The 18935-nt window shown below is 48.0% G+C and overlaps 1 protein-coding gene across 2 annotated transcripts in view; it reads right to left on the bottom strand.

Annotated features, from left to right (window-relative positions):
• IL17RE (interleukin 17 receptor E) overlaps positions 1-5139 on the bottom strand; it is a 160518-nt gene extending 155379 nt beyond the window's left edge. Inside the window, exon 1 of one of the 2 annotated variants that reach the window (XM_086939373.1) lies at positions 4582-5139. In XM_086939373.1, the coding sequence (XP_086795499.1) occupies positions 4582-4699 (118 nt within the window). In that variant the 5' untranslated portion in view covers positions 4700-5139. The remainder of the gene's footprint in view (positions 1-4581) is intronic. The other variant, XM_086939374.1, reaches the window with a different exon arrangement.
• Positions 5140-18935: the final 13796 nt, after the last annotated feature.

Below are 18935 nucleotides of genomic sequence, written 5' to 3' on the forward strand. Positions count from 1 at the left end.
CCACAGATTTCCTAATAGCTTGCAGCCTGTTATATCCTTTTGAGGACATGTTTTCACTTTTTAGAGAACTCGAGGAAGCGTGTTCTCCCATGTCTCTTTCTCATAATTACTTCTCGAGGAGTCCCCTGCATTTTACGACCACACAAACAGGTCACATCACCAATGCTTGTTTGCCTTCAGTACTGCTCACATCACACACACAATCAGGACGTGTCACTGCTGCTGGGAGACCAAACTAGCCGGCTTTTTATCCTCACATCTCAAACTTAGTCCGGTGCCAGCTGGAGCCAAACTCTCGGTCGCCCCTAGAAACCGCTTCAGGAAACAGTTCTTACAGACACAGATCTTTACTGGAAAACCGCAACAGTGGTTACAGAGAAATGCCTTTACTCAGAAGGCACTGGAGGGATTCGTTGGTACAGGGATTGAACCTTACAGAGACCAGTATGGAGAAAAGTGGCTGCAGAGAAGTATCTTCACTGGAAAAACAACCACAGAGAACAGCTGGCTCAGAGACATACTGCTACCAAGGGGCCGCTATGGAGAGAAGCTGTGATAGAGAACTGTCCTTACTGGAAAAACACTAAAGAGAACAGGTGGGCAGAGAAACACGTTATATGAGAAACACGTTATATGAGAAACACTACAGTGAACAGTTGCTGCAGACAACTACCATTACCAAGGGACCCCGAAGGAGAGAAGTTGTCACAGAAACTTTACTGCAAAACCAGAATTACCTAACACAACCTCGGGTGAGGTTCGCAGCTGGGGGCACTGCCCTGTTTAAGAAGACACAAATAAAAACACTGTCCCAGTATGGAGTAACACGGTCCCAGATTCTGTAACAATCGGAGTAACACGGTCCCTGATTCTGTAACAATCGGAGTAACACGGTCCCAGATTCTGTAACAATCGGAGTAACACGGTCCCTGATTCTGTAACAATCGGAGTAACACGGTCCCTGATTCTGTAACAATCGGAGTAACACGGTCCCAGATTCTGTAACAATCGGAGTAACATGGTCCCAGATTCTGTAACAATCAGAGTAACACGGTCCCTGATTCTGTAACAATCGGAGTAACACGGTCCCTGATTCTGTAACAATCGGAGTAACACGGTCCCAGATTCTGTAACAATCGGAGTAACATGGTCCCAGATTCTGTAACAATCGGAGTAACACGGTCCCTGATTCTGTAACAATCGGAGTAACACGGTTCCTGATTCTATAACAATCGGAGTAACACGGTTCCTGAGTAACACAGTTCCTGATTCTGTAACAATCGGAGTAACACGGTTCCTGATTCTGTAACAATCGGAGTAACACGGTCCCTGATTCTGTAACAATCTACCACAGAAATACGACCACAGACTGTAACAATATTAAAACAATATCAGTGACACGGTGGCAAAGCGAGTCACACAATAACAATGTCACATAGAAGTGCAGCGTCTGACTCTGTAACAAAGTACACACTGTGACAGTGTTACAAAGACTCAGGCAGTGTAGCAATGCAAGTACCACACTCACTCATTATATAACTATCTGACAGGAACAGTAACTGACTCCTAAATGAATGTCATTTCAACTCAGTCGTGACACTGCAACAATGTTGTACAGTAACGAATCCACTGGCAGTATCAATGATACAAAGTAGAAATGTCACACACAGTACCAATGATACAAAGTAGAAATGTCACAGACACAGTATCAATGATACAAAGTAGAAATGTCACAGGCACAGTAACAATCATAGTAACAGTCACTGACTCTGTAACCATCTAACTCAGAAACAGTATCTGTCTCAGTAACAAGCACAAACCTGTAATGGTGGTTCTGTACATTGGAGAACAATGTTACACAGTAACATAGTAACTGACACAGTCACAATGCCATACATTGACACAGTCACAGACTCTGTAGCAATCTTAGTAACACAATCACTGTCTCTGTAACTATCTACTGTAGAGACACAGTCACTGACACACTATCAATTGTGCATAGTAACACTGCCACAAACAGTAAAACAATCTTAGTAACACAGTCACTGACTCTAACATTTAACCCAGACACACTGACTCAGTAACAACCGTAGTTATATACAATGTCTAGCAATGTTAAACTGTGACAGTCACTGAAGCAATGTCAATTGTTTATAGTAAAACGTCCTCAGATACTAAAACAATCTTAGTAACACAGTCACTGACTCTAACATTTAACCCAGACACACTTACTCAGTAACAACCGTAGTTATATAAAATGATCTAACAATGTTTCACAGTGACAGTTACTGACACAATACCAATTGTGGACAGGAACACTACCACAGACAATGTAACAATCTTGAAACTGTAAATGTACAGGCACCATACGAAGGGGACCACGTCACGGACATTAAAAGAAAGCAGAGGTGGTCTTGAGCACAGACCCCGTGAGACACCTCACTGAGACACAGGCTCACCACAGGGACGCACACTCACTACAGGATAGACACACACTCACTGCAGGATAGATGCACACTCACTGCAGGATAGACACACACTCACTGCAGGACAGTCACACACTCACTGCAGGATAGACACGCACTCACTGCAGGATAGACATGCACTCACTGCAGGATAGACACGTACTGCAGGACAGACACACACTCACTGCAGGATAGACACACACTCACTGCAGGACAGACGCACACTCACTGCAGGATAGACACACACTCACTGCAGGACAGACGCACACTCACTGCAGGATAGACACGCACTCACTGCAGGATAGACACGCACTCACTGCAGGATAGACACGCACTCACTGCAGGATAGACACGCACTATTTGCAGGATAGACACTCACTGCAGGACAGACACACGCACTGCAGGATAGACACACACTCACTGCAGGACAGACACACACTCACTGCAGGACAGACGCATACTCACTGCAGGATAGGCACACACTCACTGCAGGATATACACACCCTCACTGGAGAATAGACACACACTCACTGCAGGATAGACACGCACTCACTGCAGGATAGACACACACTCACTGCAGGATAGACACACACTCACTGCAGGATAGGCACACACTCACTGCAGGATAGACACGCACTGACTGCAGGATAGACACACACTCACTGCAGGATAGACACTCACTGCAGGACAGACACACACTCACAGCAGGACAGACACACACTCACTGCAGGACAGACACACACTCACTGCAGGATAGACACACACTCACTGCAGGATAGACACACACTCACTGTAAGATACACCCACACCCACTGCAGGATAGAAGCAAGCTCACTGCCGGATAGACACACACTCACTGTAGGACAGACACACACTCACAGCAGGATAGACACACACTCAGTACAGGATAGACACACACTCACTACAGGATAGACACACACTCACTGCAGGATAGACACACACTCTCTGCAGGATAGACACATACTCACTGCAGGACAGACAAACACTCACTGCAGGATAGACACACACTCACTGCAGGATAGACAAACACTCATTACAGGATAGACACACACTCGCTGCAGGATAGACACACACTCACTGCAGGATAGACACACACTCACTGCAGGACAGACACACACTCACTGCAGGACAGACACACACTCACTGCAGGATAGACACACACTCACTGCAGGATAGACAAACACTCATTACAGGATAGACACACACTCACTGCAGGATAGACACACTCTCCCAGAAACACAAAGTGTAGGGACGCGCACGTGTGCACATACAGGAGGAATGAGTCCACTGTGGGGGCACACGCAAGTGCTTTAGAGGCACGCACACTCTCGTGGCAGTGCCACATGCACTGAGGGACACGTCCTGACGCTGCAGGGACACACACCCACTCACGAGGACACACACAGTCATCCTCACGCTGCAGTGACACACTCACCAGGACACACACTCTCGGTGCATTGACAGACACCCGCTCACCAGGACACACACTCTTGGTGTAGTGACACACACCTTCTCACCAGGACACACACACTCTCAGTGCAGTGACACACACCCGCTCACCAGGACACACACACACTCTGGGTGCAGTGACACACACCAGCTCACCAGGACACACACACTCTTGGTGCAGTGACACACACCCGCTCACCAGGATACACACACACTCTGGGTGCAGTGACATACACCCGCTCACCAGGACAGACATGCTCTCGGTGCAGTGACACACACCCACTCACCAGGACACACACACTCTCGGTGCAGTGGCACACACCCGCTCACCAGGGCACACACACTCTTGGTGCAGTGACATACACCCGCTCATCAAGACACACACACTCTGGGTGCAGTGACATACACCCGCTCATCAAGACACACACACTCTGGGTGCAGTGACAGACACCCGCTCATCAGGACACACTCTCGGTGCAGTGACAGACACCCGCTCACCAGGACACACACACACTCGGTGCAGTGACACACACCCGCTAACCAGGATACACACACACTCTGGGTGCAGTGACATACACCCGCTCACCAGGATCTCGGTGCAGTGACAGACACCGGCTCACCAGGACACACACGCTCGTAAAAGTGCAAAGGGTTCTTACGAAGTTGGCCGTCAGTCGGGGGGCGTCGGTGATGTAATCCACGGCGAGGGCTCCTCCGAGGCTGAGACAGAGCAGGGTCAGGAGAGCGCCGAGGGCTCGCCCCATGGGCAGGGTCAGAGGTCAGCCCCCCTGGAGCATGGCTGGAGCCGGGCATCCGCTCCAGGGGCTGCGCAGAGCCTCACCTGTCAGGGGCAAGAGGGGGCATCGGAGAGCCCAGGGCGTCCAGGTGGGGCAGAGAGGGCTGCCGCTCCCGGGGCTGGCACCGGTGGGCACAGCGCGGCGGCTGCTCCTGGGTGCTGCTGGCACAGGTGGGCAAGGGGGCGGCGGGTGTCTGCTCCTCCGGTTAGCTCATGAGGTTTCTGTGGCTCCTGCTTGGGACGGCGCTGGCTGCTGATCGGTGCCTCTCCCTCGGCTCTCACCTGCTGGCAGCGCACCCTCCGTGGGTCCCTCCCTCCCGGACAGACTCCTCCCTCGCCAGCCTACATTTAGACTCGGACTGCGGCGTCCCAGACACCACGGGCCGCCTCGGAGCGGAGCTCACTTCTGGCTGACGTGCACAAGAGGCTCCCCCCAGAGGACGCCGGTGCCACTGCAGCCCGCGAGGAGTGACGGGGAGTGACTCCAAGGAGAGCAGAGAGGGGACATAGGCTACAGGAAGGCGTGAGCGAGATAAGGGGGGGGGGGGGGGGGGGATGCTACGAATATATTGGAAGAAACGAAAAAAATGAAAAAAACGAATAAGTAAGAAAGGAAAAACAAAAAAAATGGACGAAAGGAGAGGGGGCAGATTAAATGAGGAGAGAACACAAACAGAACGACTAAGAAAATTAAACGACAGACACAAGAAACAGAGAACAAAAATGAAAGAGAAGAAAGAAGGAGCATTACATGAGGAACAGCGAATAGAAATGAAGGAAAAATGATCGATAAGATATCAAAGGTAGAAATAATGGAGTTGACAAATGATACAAAGTACCTGAAGAACGAAAGGTGTAAACAAATAACACAGGGAGATTGGAAGTTTGAAAACAAGAAGGCAATTAGACAGAAGGAAAATAAAGCGACGCAAGCATTGGTAAACCTCTTGCGTACTAAATACAACGAAGACTGCTGCAGTGAACACTCAACGCACTGACTAGATACATATTTTATTTTGTGATGATTCAGTGCCCTTTCCAGATGTAAAATAGTCCCTCGGTCAATGCAATGCATGCATTCCATAGGGGGCGGAATGATACACCAACAGTGAGTAGCCCGAGATGAGAGGATAAAACTCCTGAGGGACAGAACCAAGGCCCACTCCACGTATAGTTTACAGATGTGGAAACAAAAACGGCATCATCAAGCCAGACCCATAAATGAAAGGTAAATAAAGATGGGAGAAAAAGAAAAGGAAGAAGAAAAAGAAAAAAGAAGAGAAGAAAAAGAAAAGGAAGAAGAAAAAGAAGAAAAAGAAATGGAAGAAAAATAGACAAGCAGGATTCGATTTTGAAGCACAGTTTTTAGGTCTGGCTGGAGAATGACGCAGAGAGCCGGTATGGGGAAGGGGGTAAAGTCTCAGGCCCCCGAGGCATTTGTTGCTGCACGCGCCATTCATATATTAGCAGCCTCATATTCACCAGCTGTAAACTTGATTCACATGTGGAGTTTTGCTCACATACCACTATATGGCCATTTAATTGATTTGTGTAACAAATACGCGAGCTGCCTGATCAGTCAAAGGGGAAACGAGGGCATAAAACAATAAACACCTGCCTGGGATCACAGTGTTATCACTAATAGTAAAATAAGGTGTAGTAATATCTGTCTTATCTCTGCATTGAAGCTGCGTGAAACAAAGGAGCCTGACGTGTGACAGCACTGGCGTCTGAGCCTAGGGTGGATGTACCCTCGTGACTATGGGGTTTGGTGGTCAGGAGAGCGCATCCCACTCTTGGCTCAGGTGCCGGTGTTTTCACCCTTCAGGTACGTTTGTTTCATGCAGTTTTGCTCAACAAAGGGGGAACCTGCTCTTTGTTTCCCTCTGACCCTCTATGTTGTTGAGAGGTTATCTCTGCATTGAATCAATCACAGTCTAAAATATCTCATCTTTAAAAAATGCATTTTAATCTCCACTAATTCAAGAATTGTCACAAGTATTGCCAGGGTGGCCTGTGCGCGAGTGATCACACAGCAGCTTTTATTGAAGCGACAAAAGTATGTATAGAAAATAAGATGACTTATAGCTTGGTCAAACTACGATAGAGCTGATATCACATGCTGAAATACATGCGTTCATTGACAAAATGTCTCCTTCTAAGAACCCAAAAAGATGATGGCGTTTCAACCTTTTTATTTACGCTATTCGCAGAGTCATCCTCAGGACTAAGAAAGTTAGTGTTCAGGCACCAAAGTGCAAAAGAAGAGAAGTAGAGTGTCAGTGTCTCAGTTAAGTCTCATCAGAAGACATGAAACAATCCTGGTCTGGAAAAACCTGGAGGCCACCAGTAGAATCCGAGGCCAGTCGGGATCCATCAAACGAGACATGGAGCTGAGTTGAATTCTGGGACCTCGAGAACTCATCGAGAAGTGGGAAGGGATGCTTTGAGTGACGCAGCGTGGGGTCCAGTATCCGGGGAATGTACTGGAGCGTTGGTGTCCCTCAAGGACAAGGAGGCGATTGGCACCAGTCCAGCATCGAAGGGAGCATGGGCAGTTTGTTTCTTGCGGGACTCCAACCCTTGTGGTGCGCTCTCTTCATTGCGACCCGATCCTAGTCGATTCTCTGTTTGTCATTTTGGTCTTGATGGGCAGAAGAAATGAGCATTCTACGTGGCACATTTCTGGTGCTGGTGGTAAGATTATTTTGCCAGCCAAGATTAGGGAAAGTGACCTAGTGTTAGAATAGGAGGCATGAGGGGTGCAGTCCCACAAAAGACTTATTCTGCGGGTATAGTGGTGGGCAGGAAGGGAGGCAAAGTTTTAGGAGGGGGTAAAAGAATAATTGATTGGTTGGTTCCTGTAGCTTCCATTGTTATGCAATCCTCAGTTGCTGGTTGGAACAAAGGCTTAGAGGCAATGGAAAGATCTTACATAAAATGGACGATGCATATATCTGGGTGTATTTATATTTAAGGAACTAGGGTCCATATGTACGAAACTTCCATTGTGCATTTCTGAAATAGCGAATCCTAAAAAATCACTATTTAGGAAATGCAAATTGGAATGTACGAAATAGTGATTTCCTAATAGTGATTCCTAAGGAGTCGCAATCGCTGTTAGGAAATCACAATTTTTGGAAATTTCCAAATTTGTGATTTCATAATAGAAATGTCAAATTTCGAAACGCAAAACCAATCATACTTATGGGCATAAGGCTCCTCCTTAAATCTAAATAAAAAGAAAGTGGTGCACGTGTGAAGAGCTCTAATGCCCTTAGGCGAGTTTGCACTCTATGGCACTGCAAAAACTGCATGTTGGGTGATTTTTTTTTATTTTGCACTAGGTTACCATCGGATTGGATTACACGGAAGTAGCATTTTCTAAATGCCCATTTCACATTTAGGAAATGCTTTGTACCTGTGGTTAGGAAGTCGAAAATATGAAATACCTATTTTCAATTTCCTATTTTGTTAATCATAAAATGCAACTTCTATGGGGTAAAAATCGCAATTTGAGACCCTGTTTCTACCTTTTGCACATAAGAGAAGGCAATTCAGCATTTCTTTATAGCCTGACATAGTGATTCAGTCCATTGGGAAATGCTAAATAGCTTTGTACATAGGGACCAAGGTGCCATGACGCAACTTAATGTATTTATGTATTTTAGACTCGAGCACTCACTGAACGTTATCCTACTTTTCCTAAAGAACCACCGACGCTGTAGCGCTCACGTACATTGTCAATAATATGGCTTGAAGCTTGGCCTCTCAGTTACGCAGCATGGTCGCTAACCACGAGGCAGATGCCGGTGACTGTGGTGAGAGGACAGATGAAGCCGATCTAGTGGAGGGATTGGCTGACGAACAATGACTCTACTGTTGGATCCACATCAAAGCAATATCATTAAACAGTAGGCAGATTGTTTGATTAGAAACACCTGTATAGGTTGTACTAAACCCTGATAAAAGTGTGAACGTCCTGTCCTGTACAGAAGCGGTCGCTCCCCTCACCTCCTCACATCCTGGTATTGTAGCGCTTTGCCTTACTTTTAAACCGCTTTGTGCCTCAATGAAATAGCGCTTTGCCTTACTTCTGAATCGCATTGTGCATTTAATCGCCTTGTGCTCTGAATCGCCTGTGCCCCATCCTTTTGAACCGCTTTGTGCCTCATTGGAATAGCGCTTTGCCTTACTTCTGAATCGCATTGTGCATTGAATCGCCTTGTGCTCTGAATCGCCTGCGCCCCATCCTTTTGAATCGCTTTGTGCCTCATTAAAATAACGCTTTGCCTTACTTCTGAATCGCATTGTGCATTGAATCGCCTTGTGCTCTGAATCGCCTGCGCCCCATCCTTTTGAATCGCTTTGTGCCTCATTGAAATAACGCTTTGCCTTACTTCTGAATCGCATTGTGCATTGAATCGCCTTGTGCTCTGAATCGCCTGTGCCCCATCCTTTTGAACCGCTTTGTGCCTCATTGAAATAACGCTTTGCCTTACTTCTGAATCGCATTGTGCATTGAATCGCCTTGTGCTCTGAATCGCCTGCGCCCCATCCTTTTGAATCGCTTTGTGCCTCATTGAAATAACGCTTTGCCTTACTTCTGAATCGCATTGTGCATTGAATCGCCTTGTGCTCTGAATAGCCTGCGCCCCATCCTTTTGAATCGCTTTGTGCCTCATTGAAATAACGCTTTGCCTTACTTCTGAATCGCATTGTGCATTGAATCGCCTTGTGCTCTGAATCGCCTGCGCCCCATCCTTTTGAACCGCTTTGTGCCTCATTGAAATAACGCTTTGCCTTACTTCTGAATCGCATTGTGCATTGAATCGCCTTGTGCTTTGAATCGCCTGTGCCCCATCCTTTTGAACCGCTTTGTGCCTCATTGAAATAATGCTTTGCCTTACTTCTGAATCGCATTGTGCATTGAATCGCCTTGTGCTTTGAATCGCCTGTGCCCCATCCTTTTGAACCGCTTTGTGCCTCATTGAAATAGCGCTTTGCCTTACTTCTGAATTGCATTGTGCATTGAATCACCTTGTGCTCTGAATCGCCTGCGCCCCATCCTTTTGAACCGCTTTGTGCCTCATTGAAATAGCGCTTTGCCTTACTTCTGAATCGCATTGTGCATTGAATCGCCTTGTGCTCTGAATCGCCTGCGCCCCATTCTTTTGAACCGCTTTGTGCCTCATTGAAATAGCGCTTGGCCTTACTTCTGAATCGCATTGTGCATTGAATCGCCTTGTGCTTTGAATCGCCTGCGCCCCATCCTTTTGAACCGCTTTGTGCCTCATTGAAATAACGCTTTGCCTTACTTCTGAATCGCATTGTGCATTGAATCGCCGTGTGCTCTAAATCGCCTGTGCCCCATCCTTTTAAACCGCTTTGTGCCTCATTGAAATAGCACTTTGCCTTACTTCTGAATCGCCTTGTGCTTTGAATCGCCTGTGCCCCATCCTTTTGAACCGCTTTGTGCCTCATTGAAATAGCGCTTTGCCTTACTTCTGAATCGCATTGTGCATTGAATCGCCTTGTGCTCTGAATCGCCTGTGCCCCATCCTTTTGAACCGCTTTGTGCCTCATTGAAATAGCGCTTTGCCTTACTTCTGAATCGCATTGTGCATTGAATCGCCTTGTGCTCTGAATCGCCTGTGCCCCATCCTTTTGAACCGCTTTGTGCCTCATTGAAATAGCACTTTGCCTTACTTCTGAATCGCCTTGTGCTTTGAATCGCCTGTGCCCCATCCTTTTGAACCGCTTTGTGCCTCATTGAAATAGCGCTTTGCCTTACTTCTGAATCGCATTGTGCATTGAATCGCCTTGTGCTCTGAATCGCCTGTGCCCCATCCTTTTGAACCGCTTTGTGCCTCATTGAAATAGCACTTTGCCTTACTTCTGAATCGCATTGTGCTTTGAATCGCCTGTGCCCCATTATAATACCATAGCGCTTTGACTCCTCTAGATACGCTCTGTACTAGCACTGCTGATCACGCGCTCCATTGCTCACTCAGCTTTTTAGCCTTGTTCCCCTAGCTCACCCTGCTTCGCAGTGTTTGTTTTTCTTGCTGCCATTTTGTTTGTTGTGCCGTCCCAGACCTTCCCTCCACCTCGCTCCCAGCTGCCCCTCCCACGCTCCGCCCCCCTCCACTCCCCATTTATGACAGATGGACTTAAGCGCAGCATCCACGCGCAGCGGTCGCGCCGAAGGTCTACGCCCGTCCGCGCCTGGACCGCGCCTATCGCCAGACCCCCTGATCCCCGCCATACCCACCCCACTCATTTAACGTATAACGCCACCACTCTCCTCGCCCTTAACCCCGGACACACACCACAGTGCTACGAAGCTGCCCCGGGACGTTCCCACGGTCCCTTCGCCTGCCACTCCTCCAAATTTACCAGCATCAAAAGCCATACCACATCCACTAATCCCAAACACAGCTCCGACTCTAACCACCTGAAGTGCATCCTGCTGAACACCCGCTCGGTCCACAGACACGCCACTGAACTCTGGGATCTACTCGACACTACATCACCGGACGTTGCCTTCCTTACTGAAACATGGATGAACGCATCATCAACACCCGACATCACCATAGCCATCCCGGACAATTACAAGATCATCCGAAAAGACCGCACCGTCCAAACAGGAGGAGGCATCGCCATCGTCCATAAGAACACCATCAAAATCACGACCAGCTCCGACGATAACCTTAAAACCGCCGAACACCTCCACTTCCAGATCCACACCGACCCCAGGACCACTCTCAGAGGCACCCTCATCTACAGACCTGCAGGAACCCGTAAACAATTCAGCGAAGACATCACTGACTTCATCAGTCCACATGCCCTCGCCTCCGAGAACTACATTCTACTAGGAGACCTCAACTTCCACCTGGAAAAGAAAAACTACAGCAACACCACCACCCTTCTTGACAACCTGGCCAATCTCGGCCTCAAACAACTTGTTGACACCCCCACCCATGTAGCCGGACATACGCTCGACCCAAACTTCACCTCCAGCAAACTCATCTCCTCCGACTGCACCACAGCTCTCCATTGGACGGACCACTGTGCTCTGAATCGCCTGCGCCCCATCCTTTTGAATCGCTTTGTGCCTCATTGAAATAACGCTTTGCCTTACTTCTGAATCGCATTGTGCATTGAATCGCCTTGTGCTCTGAATCGCCTGTGCCCCATCCTTTTGAACCGCTTTGTGCCTCATTGAAATAACGCTTTGCCTTACTTCTGAATCGCATTGTGCATTGAATCGCCTTGTGCTCTGAATCGCCTGCGCCCCATCCTTTTGAATCGCTTTGTGCCTCATTGAAATAACGCTTTGCCTTACTTCTGAATCGCATTGTGCATTGAATCGCCTTGTGCTTTGAATCGCCTGTGCCCCATCCTTTTGAACCGCTTTGTGCCTCATTGAAATAATGCTTTGCCTTACTTCTGAATCGCATTGTGCATTGAATCGCCTTGTGCTTTGAATCGCCTGTGCCCCATCCTTTTGAACCGCTTTGTGCCTCATTGAAATAGCGCTTTGCCTTACTTCTGAATTGCATTGTGCATTGAATCACCTTGTGCTCTGAATCGCCTGCGCCCCATCCTTTTGAACCGCTTTGTGCCTCATTGAAATAGCGCTTTGCCTTACTTCTGAATCGCATTGTGCATTGAATCGCCTTGTGCTCTGAATCGCCTGCGCCCCATTCTTTTGAACCGCTTTGTGCCTCATTGAAATAGCGCTTGGCCTTACTTCTGAATCGCATTGTGCATTGAATCGCCTTGTGCTTTGAATCGCCTGCGCCCCATCCTTTTGAACCGCTTTGTGCCTCATTGAAATAACGCTTTGCCTTACTTCTGAATCGCATTGTGCATTGAATCGCCGTGTGCTCTAAATCGCCTGTGCCCCATCCTTTTAAACCGCTTTGTGCCTCATTGAAATAGCACTTTGCCTTACTTCTGAATCGCCTTGTGCTTTGAATCGCCTGTGCCCCATCCTTTTGAACCGCTTTGTGCCTCATTGAAATAGCGCTTTGCCTTACTTCTGAATCGCATTGTGCATTGAATCGCCTTGTGCTCTGAATCGCCTGTGCCCCATCCTTTTGAACCGCTTTGTGCCTCATTGAAATAGCGCTTTGCCTTACTTCTGAATCGCATTGTGCATTGAATCGCCTTGTGCTCTGAATCGCCTGTGCCCCATCCTTTTGAACCGCTTTGTGCCTCATTGAAATAGCACTTTGCCTTACTTCTGAATCGCCTTGTGCTTTGAATCGCCTGTGCCCCATCCTTTTGAACCGCTTTGTGCCTCATTGAAATAGCGCTTTGCCTTACTTCTGAATCGCATTGTGCATTGAATCGCCTTGTGCTCTGAATCGCCTGTGCCCCATCCTTTTGAACCGCTTTGTGCCTCATTGAAATAGCACTTTGCCTTACTTCTGAATCGCATTGTGCTTTGAATCGCCTGTGCCCCATTATAATACCATAGCGCTTTGACTCCTCTAGATACGCTCTGTACTAGCACTGCTGATCACGCGCTCCATTGCTCACTCAGCTTTTTAGCCTTGTTCCCCTAGCTCACCCTGCTTCGCAGTGTTTGTTTTTCTTGCTGCCATTTTGTTTGTTGTGCCGTCCCAGACCTTCCCTCCACCTCGCTCCCAGCTGCCCCTCCCACGCTCCGCCCCCCTCCACTCCCCATTTATGACAGATGGACTTAAGCGCAGCATCCACGCGCAGCGGTCGCGCCGAAGGTCTACGCCCGTCCGCGCCTGGACCGCGCCTATCGCCAGACCCCCTGATCCCCGCCATACCCACCCCACTCATTTAACGTATAACGCCACCACTCTCCTCGCCCTTAACCCCGGACACACACCACAGTGCTACGAAGCTGCCCCGGGACGTTCCCACGGTCCCTTCGCCTGCCACTCCTCCAAATTTACCAGCATCAAAAGCCATACCACATCCACTAATCCCAAACACAGCTCCGACTCTAACCACCTGAAGTGCATCCTGCTGAACACCCGCTCGGTCCACAGACACGCCACTGAACTCTGGGATCTACTCGACACTACATCACCGGACGTTGCCTTCCTTACTGAAACATGGATGAACGCATCATCAACACCCGACATCACCATAGCCATCCCGGACAATTACAAGATCATCCGAAAAGACCGCACCGTCCAAACAGGAGGAGGCATCGCCATCGTCCATAAGAACACCATCAAAATCACGACCAGCTCCGACGATAACCTTAAAACCGCCGAACACCTCCACTTCCAGATCCACACCGACCCCAGGACCACTCTCAGAGGCACCCTCATCTACAGACCTGCAGGAACCCGTAAACAATTCAGCGAAGACATCACTGACTTCATCAGTCCACATGCCCTCGCCTCCGAGAACTACATTCTACTAGGAGACCTCAACTTCCACCTGGAAAAGAAAAACTACAGCAACACCACCACCCTTCTTGACAACCTGGCCAATCTCGGCCTCAAACAACTTGTTGACACCCCCACCCATGTAGCCGGACATACGCTCGACCCAAACTTCACCTCCAGCAAACTCATCTCCTCCGACTGCACCACAGCTCTCCATTGGACGGACCACTGTTGTGTTCACTTCAGCTACAAAACCACCTCCACCCACAACCCCCCACAACCTATTCCCCAAAGAAAATGGAACAAAATCACCACCGACCAACTCCTCACATCGCTCAACCAAAACCCACCCGCCCTCTCATCGGACCCAAACCAAGCTGCCATAAAACTCAAACAATGGATCACTCACAGCGCTGACGAATTAGCACCCTTGAAAAACCATCACACCAAACAAGACAGTAAAAAGGCCCCCTGGTTCAACGATGACCTTAAGAAATCCAAGAAGCTATACCGTACTCTTGAGAAAACATGGAGAAAAAACCCAACCACCGACAACATGACCACCTTCAAGGCAGCCACCTGCAAACACCACCAGCTGATTCGATCCACCAAGAAATCAGCTTTCAAGAATCGACTCGACAACAACGCCCATAACAGCAAGGAACTATTCAACATCGTCAAAGAATTCACCAACCCCACCGCAGCCTCAAACAACATCACTCCCTCCCAAGACCTCTGCGATTCGTTATCCTTCTTCTTCTACAACAAAATTGCTGACATACATAACAGCTTCGAAAACAGTTCCAACGAACAATCCTCTCCACCCCCCTCAGAACCTAAACCGCCCTCTAACAACCTCAGCGCCTGGAACCCAATCACCACTGAAGACACCATCCGCCTAATGAATTCCATCCACTCTGGCTCGCCAACCGACCCATGTTCCCACCGCATCTTCAACAAAGCAGACTCCATCATCGCACCCCATCTCCGTGATGTCATCAACTGCTCCTTCAACTGTGCTACTTTCCCAGAAAGCTGGAAACATGCCGAAGTCAGCGCCCTCCTGAAGAAACCCACAGCAGACCCCTCTGAACTTAAAAACGACCGCCCCATATCCCTCCTCCCAATCCCGGCCAAAGTAATTGAAAAAGCCGTCAATAGCCAACTCGCCGTCTTCCTCGAATCCAACAACTCCCTCGATCCCTCACAGTCCGGCTTTCGAGCCAAACACAGCACTGAAACCGCCCTCATCGCAGCAACAGACGACATCCGAACACTACAGGACAACGGAGAAACAGTGGCCCTCATTCTACTCGACCTCTCCGCCGCCTTCGACACTGTCTGTCACAGCACCCTCATACAACGCCTCAGCAACATCGGCATAAAAGGAAAAGCCTTGGACTGGATCATCTCGTTCCTAGCTGGGAGAACTCAGAGAGTCCGACTTCCCCCATTCAAATCAGAGGCCACCGAAGTCATCTGCGGTTACCACAAGGATCATCACTCAGTCCCACCCTCTTAAACGTTTACATGAGTCCACTCGCTTCCATTGCGCGTCAACACAACCTTAACATCATCTCCTACGCTGATGACACCCAGCTGATCCTTTCCCTCACCAAAGACCCCAACACCGCCAAAACCAATCTTCACGAAGGCATGAAAGAAGTAGCCATATGGATAAAAAACAGCCGCCTAAAACTTAACTTAGACAAAACGGAAGGGCTCATCCTAGGATCATCCCCCTCTGCCTGGGACGACTCATGGTGGCCTTCGGATCTGGGCTCAGCACCCATACCCACAGACCACGCACGTAACCTAGGCTTCATCCTAGACTCCTCCCTCTCGATGACCAGACAAGTCAATGCCGTCTTATCCTCCTGCTTCAACGTACTTCGTATGCTCAAAAAAATCTTCCATTGGATCCCCACCGAGACAAGAAAGACTGTCACCCACGCACTGGTTACGAGTCGACTAGACTACGGAAACACCCTCTACACCGGAATTTCAGCCAAATTACAGAAAAAACTCCAACGCATCCAAAACGCATCAGCGAGACTCATTTTGGACATCCCTCGCCAAGATCACATTACCGGCCACCTGAAAGACCTCCACTGGCTTCCCGTCAACAAGAGAATAACATTCAGTCTCCTCACCCACGCACTCAAGGCCCTCTACAAACTAGGGCCCGAATGCCTCAACACTCGACTATCCTTCTACACACCCACCCGCCAACTAAGATCCTCCAATCAAGGCCTCGCCGCAGTTCCGCGTATCCAAAGATCCACCATGGGAGGTAGATCCTTCTCCTACTTGGCGGCCAAGACCTGGAACTCACTCCCCACTCACCTTCGCCTTACACAGAACCATATCTCCTTCAGAAAAGAACTTAAAACCTGGCTATTCGATAAATAATGAACCCCCTCCCCAAGCGCCTTGAGTTGAGACCCTCTGGGTGAGTAGTGCGCTATATAAATTCTTGAACTTGAACTTGAACTATCCTCCACCTAGCGGTGGAGTTAGAGCACTCTCAACGTCCCCACTCAGAGGCAGACTTCATGCATTTGGCATGGCAAACAGTTGTGAGCCACTGAAATCCAATATTCGATAAACTCTCTCTGATGACATATAGACCCATTTTGCTCTCCCATCTTAAAGCATTGTGCGGGTTTGCTAAGGAACTGCCCATCTTAGAAGAATCTCACCCATCGCCTTCCTGAAAGCCAAGAGGAGAGAGGCAGTATGTCTGGGCGGGAGTCGGACGCTCACGATTTAGGAATGCCTGATGGAGTTAATATATTTGAATAATCCATTGGATGAATATGCAATGCTCTTACCGAGTATGTCACAATGTAGAGATATATGGAATGCACTTATTTGGGGCATGAGGCTGCATCGAAAGTTGAGCCACATAAGGGAGATATGTGAACAAGACTCCTATGAGATGTGTCATAGAGTGTAAAGATACATAACTTGTGATGTTACGGCTTTCTCCCAAAGAGAGTGAGCAAGCCCATGGCCTTTTGGAAAAACTGTGCAAAATGTTGAATCCATGTGGTATACCTCACGTGCTGATGGTTAGAGCTCCACATCCATGTATGTATCACTGTAAGTACCAACTTGAGTACTACTCAGCGTGTGAAGTTTGTTTTGTAAAGAGCAAAAGAAAGCAGGGGTGGGTGGAACTCGAGGAGTCTCACTCCACGGTATTCTGCAGAGTTACACAAAAACTCATTGTGATTCATCAGGTTCCCACCAACGGGCTGAAAATATGTATGTTGCGTTGCTCGGAACTGTAATTTGGAACCAGTAGCACGAGCAGCACAGAAAAATCAGCGTGAACAGCACTATGCGTTGCACATGGGAGCACATCTATTCAAGTTGACTTTGCTGCTGCAGGGGCAGAAAATCTACTTGAGCAGCAGCAAATCTACTCATAAAGCAGCTCTCTGACTGCTCGCAACCAACCCAGACCACCCATATTAGAAAACGGCACAAGGAGATGCCAAATCTCCCTCGCACCCACATTTCTGGAACCTTGCAGGAAAAACCTCCATCACAGGGCAATTGTCGGAATTTGGCCGCAGAGTTGCCAAATTCTGCCAATTCTGCAGGCCAAATGAAACATTCCACCCACCTCTACTATAAAGTTGAAAAAGAAAGCAATGTTTGATTGGTGCTGCTAGTGACACAGTCAGGTGAAGATTCCACCAAGGCTTTGGTTGAAGTCAGCATTAGATTACAGGGTCGCATTAAAAGAGGGTGAATAGTCTCTTCTAGAAGGAGTATGACTAGTTGTGGATGGTGAAGGGGAAGCATGTAAGGCAACCAGTTGTGGCTTGTTGGTGACGAGTATCTTAACAACACGCTCTTGGAAGAGGGAGTGTCTCCTGTTTTGGTCATTTACAATCTGGTGCAATTCTTTTAGATGAGATGTGGGGAATCTTAGGTGAGCTTGTTATCGGCCATGAGTGGAACTAAATCACAAGAAAATATAGAGTTGTTATTACCCAGTGAGTTCCACAGGAGGTGTGTCATGGTGGGTCTTCAAGGAGGACGGAGGTCTCAACACCGAGGTGGTTCTAGGCTGATGGGCGTGGTCAGTCCCAGTGGAGGTGGATCAATTTGGAGTTAACCCTCTTACATCTCACAAGGGCCTAAGAGGCCCATGGGAGATGTAAGAGTGTGTATGAGAGCATGATCTGAGCCGTGGAATGATGCTGGTGCTTCTCACCATATGAACAAAGGATACTCAGTCTTCTTACAAAACTTGAGGGGCGCAAAGAGATGATGAGAAATGTGGGTATTCTTGAGAATGAGACATGTGGAGGAAGGGCGTAGTGGAAAAAGTGCAGGCATACTGGGCCCGATTCACAGAACTAACTTAAGACAAAGTCCTAAACTTACTACTTTTGGTATTCACAGAAGTTAGGATTTTGTCTTAAGTTTGTCTTAAAACAGACTTAAGACAGACTTAAGTTAGGATTTTGTCTTAAGTCTGTCTTAAGTCTGTCTTAAGACAAACTTAAGACAAAATCCTAACTTCTGTGAATACCAAAGGTAGTAAGTTTAGGATTTTGTCTTAAGTTAGTTCTGTGAATCGGGCCCATAGAGTGGAGTCTGTCTTCAAGCAGCTTGTGTCTTCGGGTGAGGGTGTTCCTCTTCCAGGTTAGTTGTGTTCTTTTTTTGAGTCAGACATTTTTATTAAATACTTGTTATTATACATAACACAATACAAAAAATAACACCAAATTATAAAGCATAAATACAATGCAATGATAAGGAAATATAACGTATCAGTTTGCATCCAAATATGATATTATA

This window comes from Lissotriton vulgaris, chromosome 9 (genome assembly GCF_964263255.1).
Source record: "Lissotriton vulgaris chromosome 9, aLisVul1.2, whole genome shotgun sequence".
Classification (NCBI taxonomy): Eukaryota; Metazoa; Chordata; class Amphibia; order Caudata; family Salamandridae; genus Lissotriton; species Lissotriton vulgaris.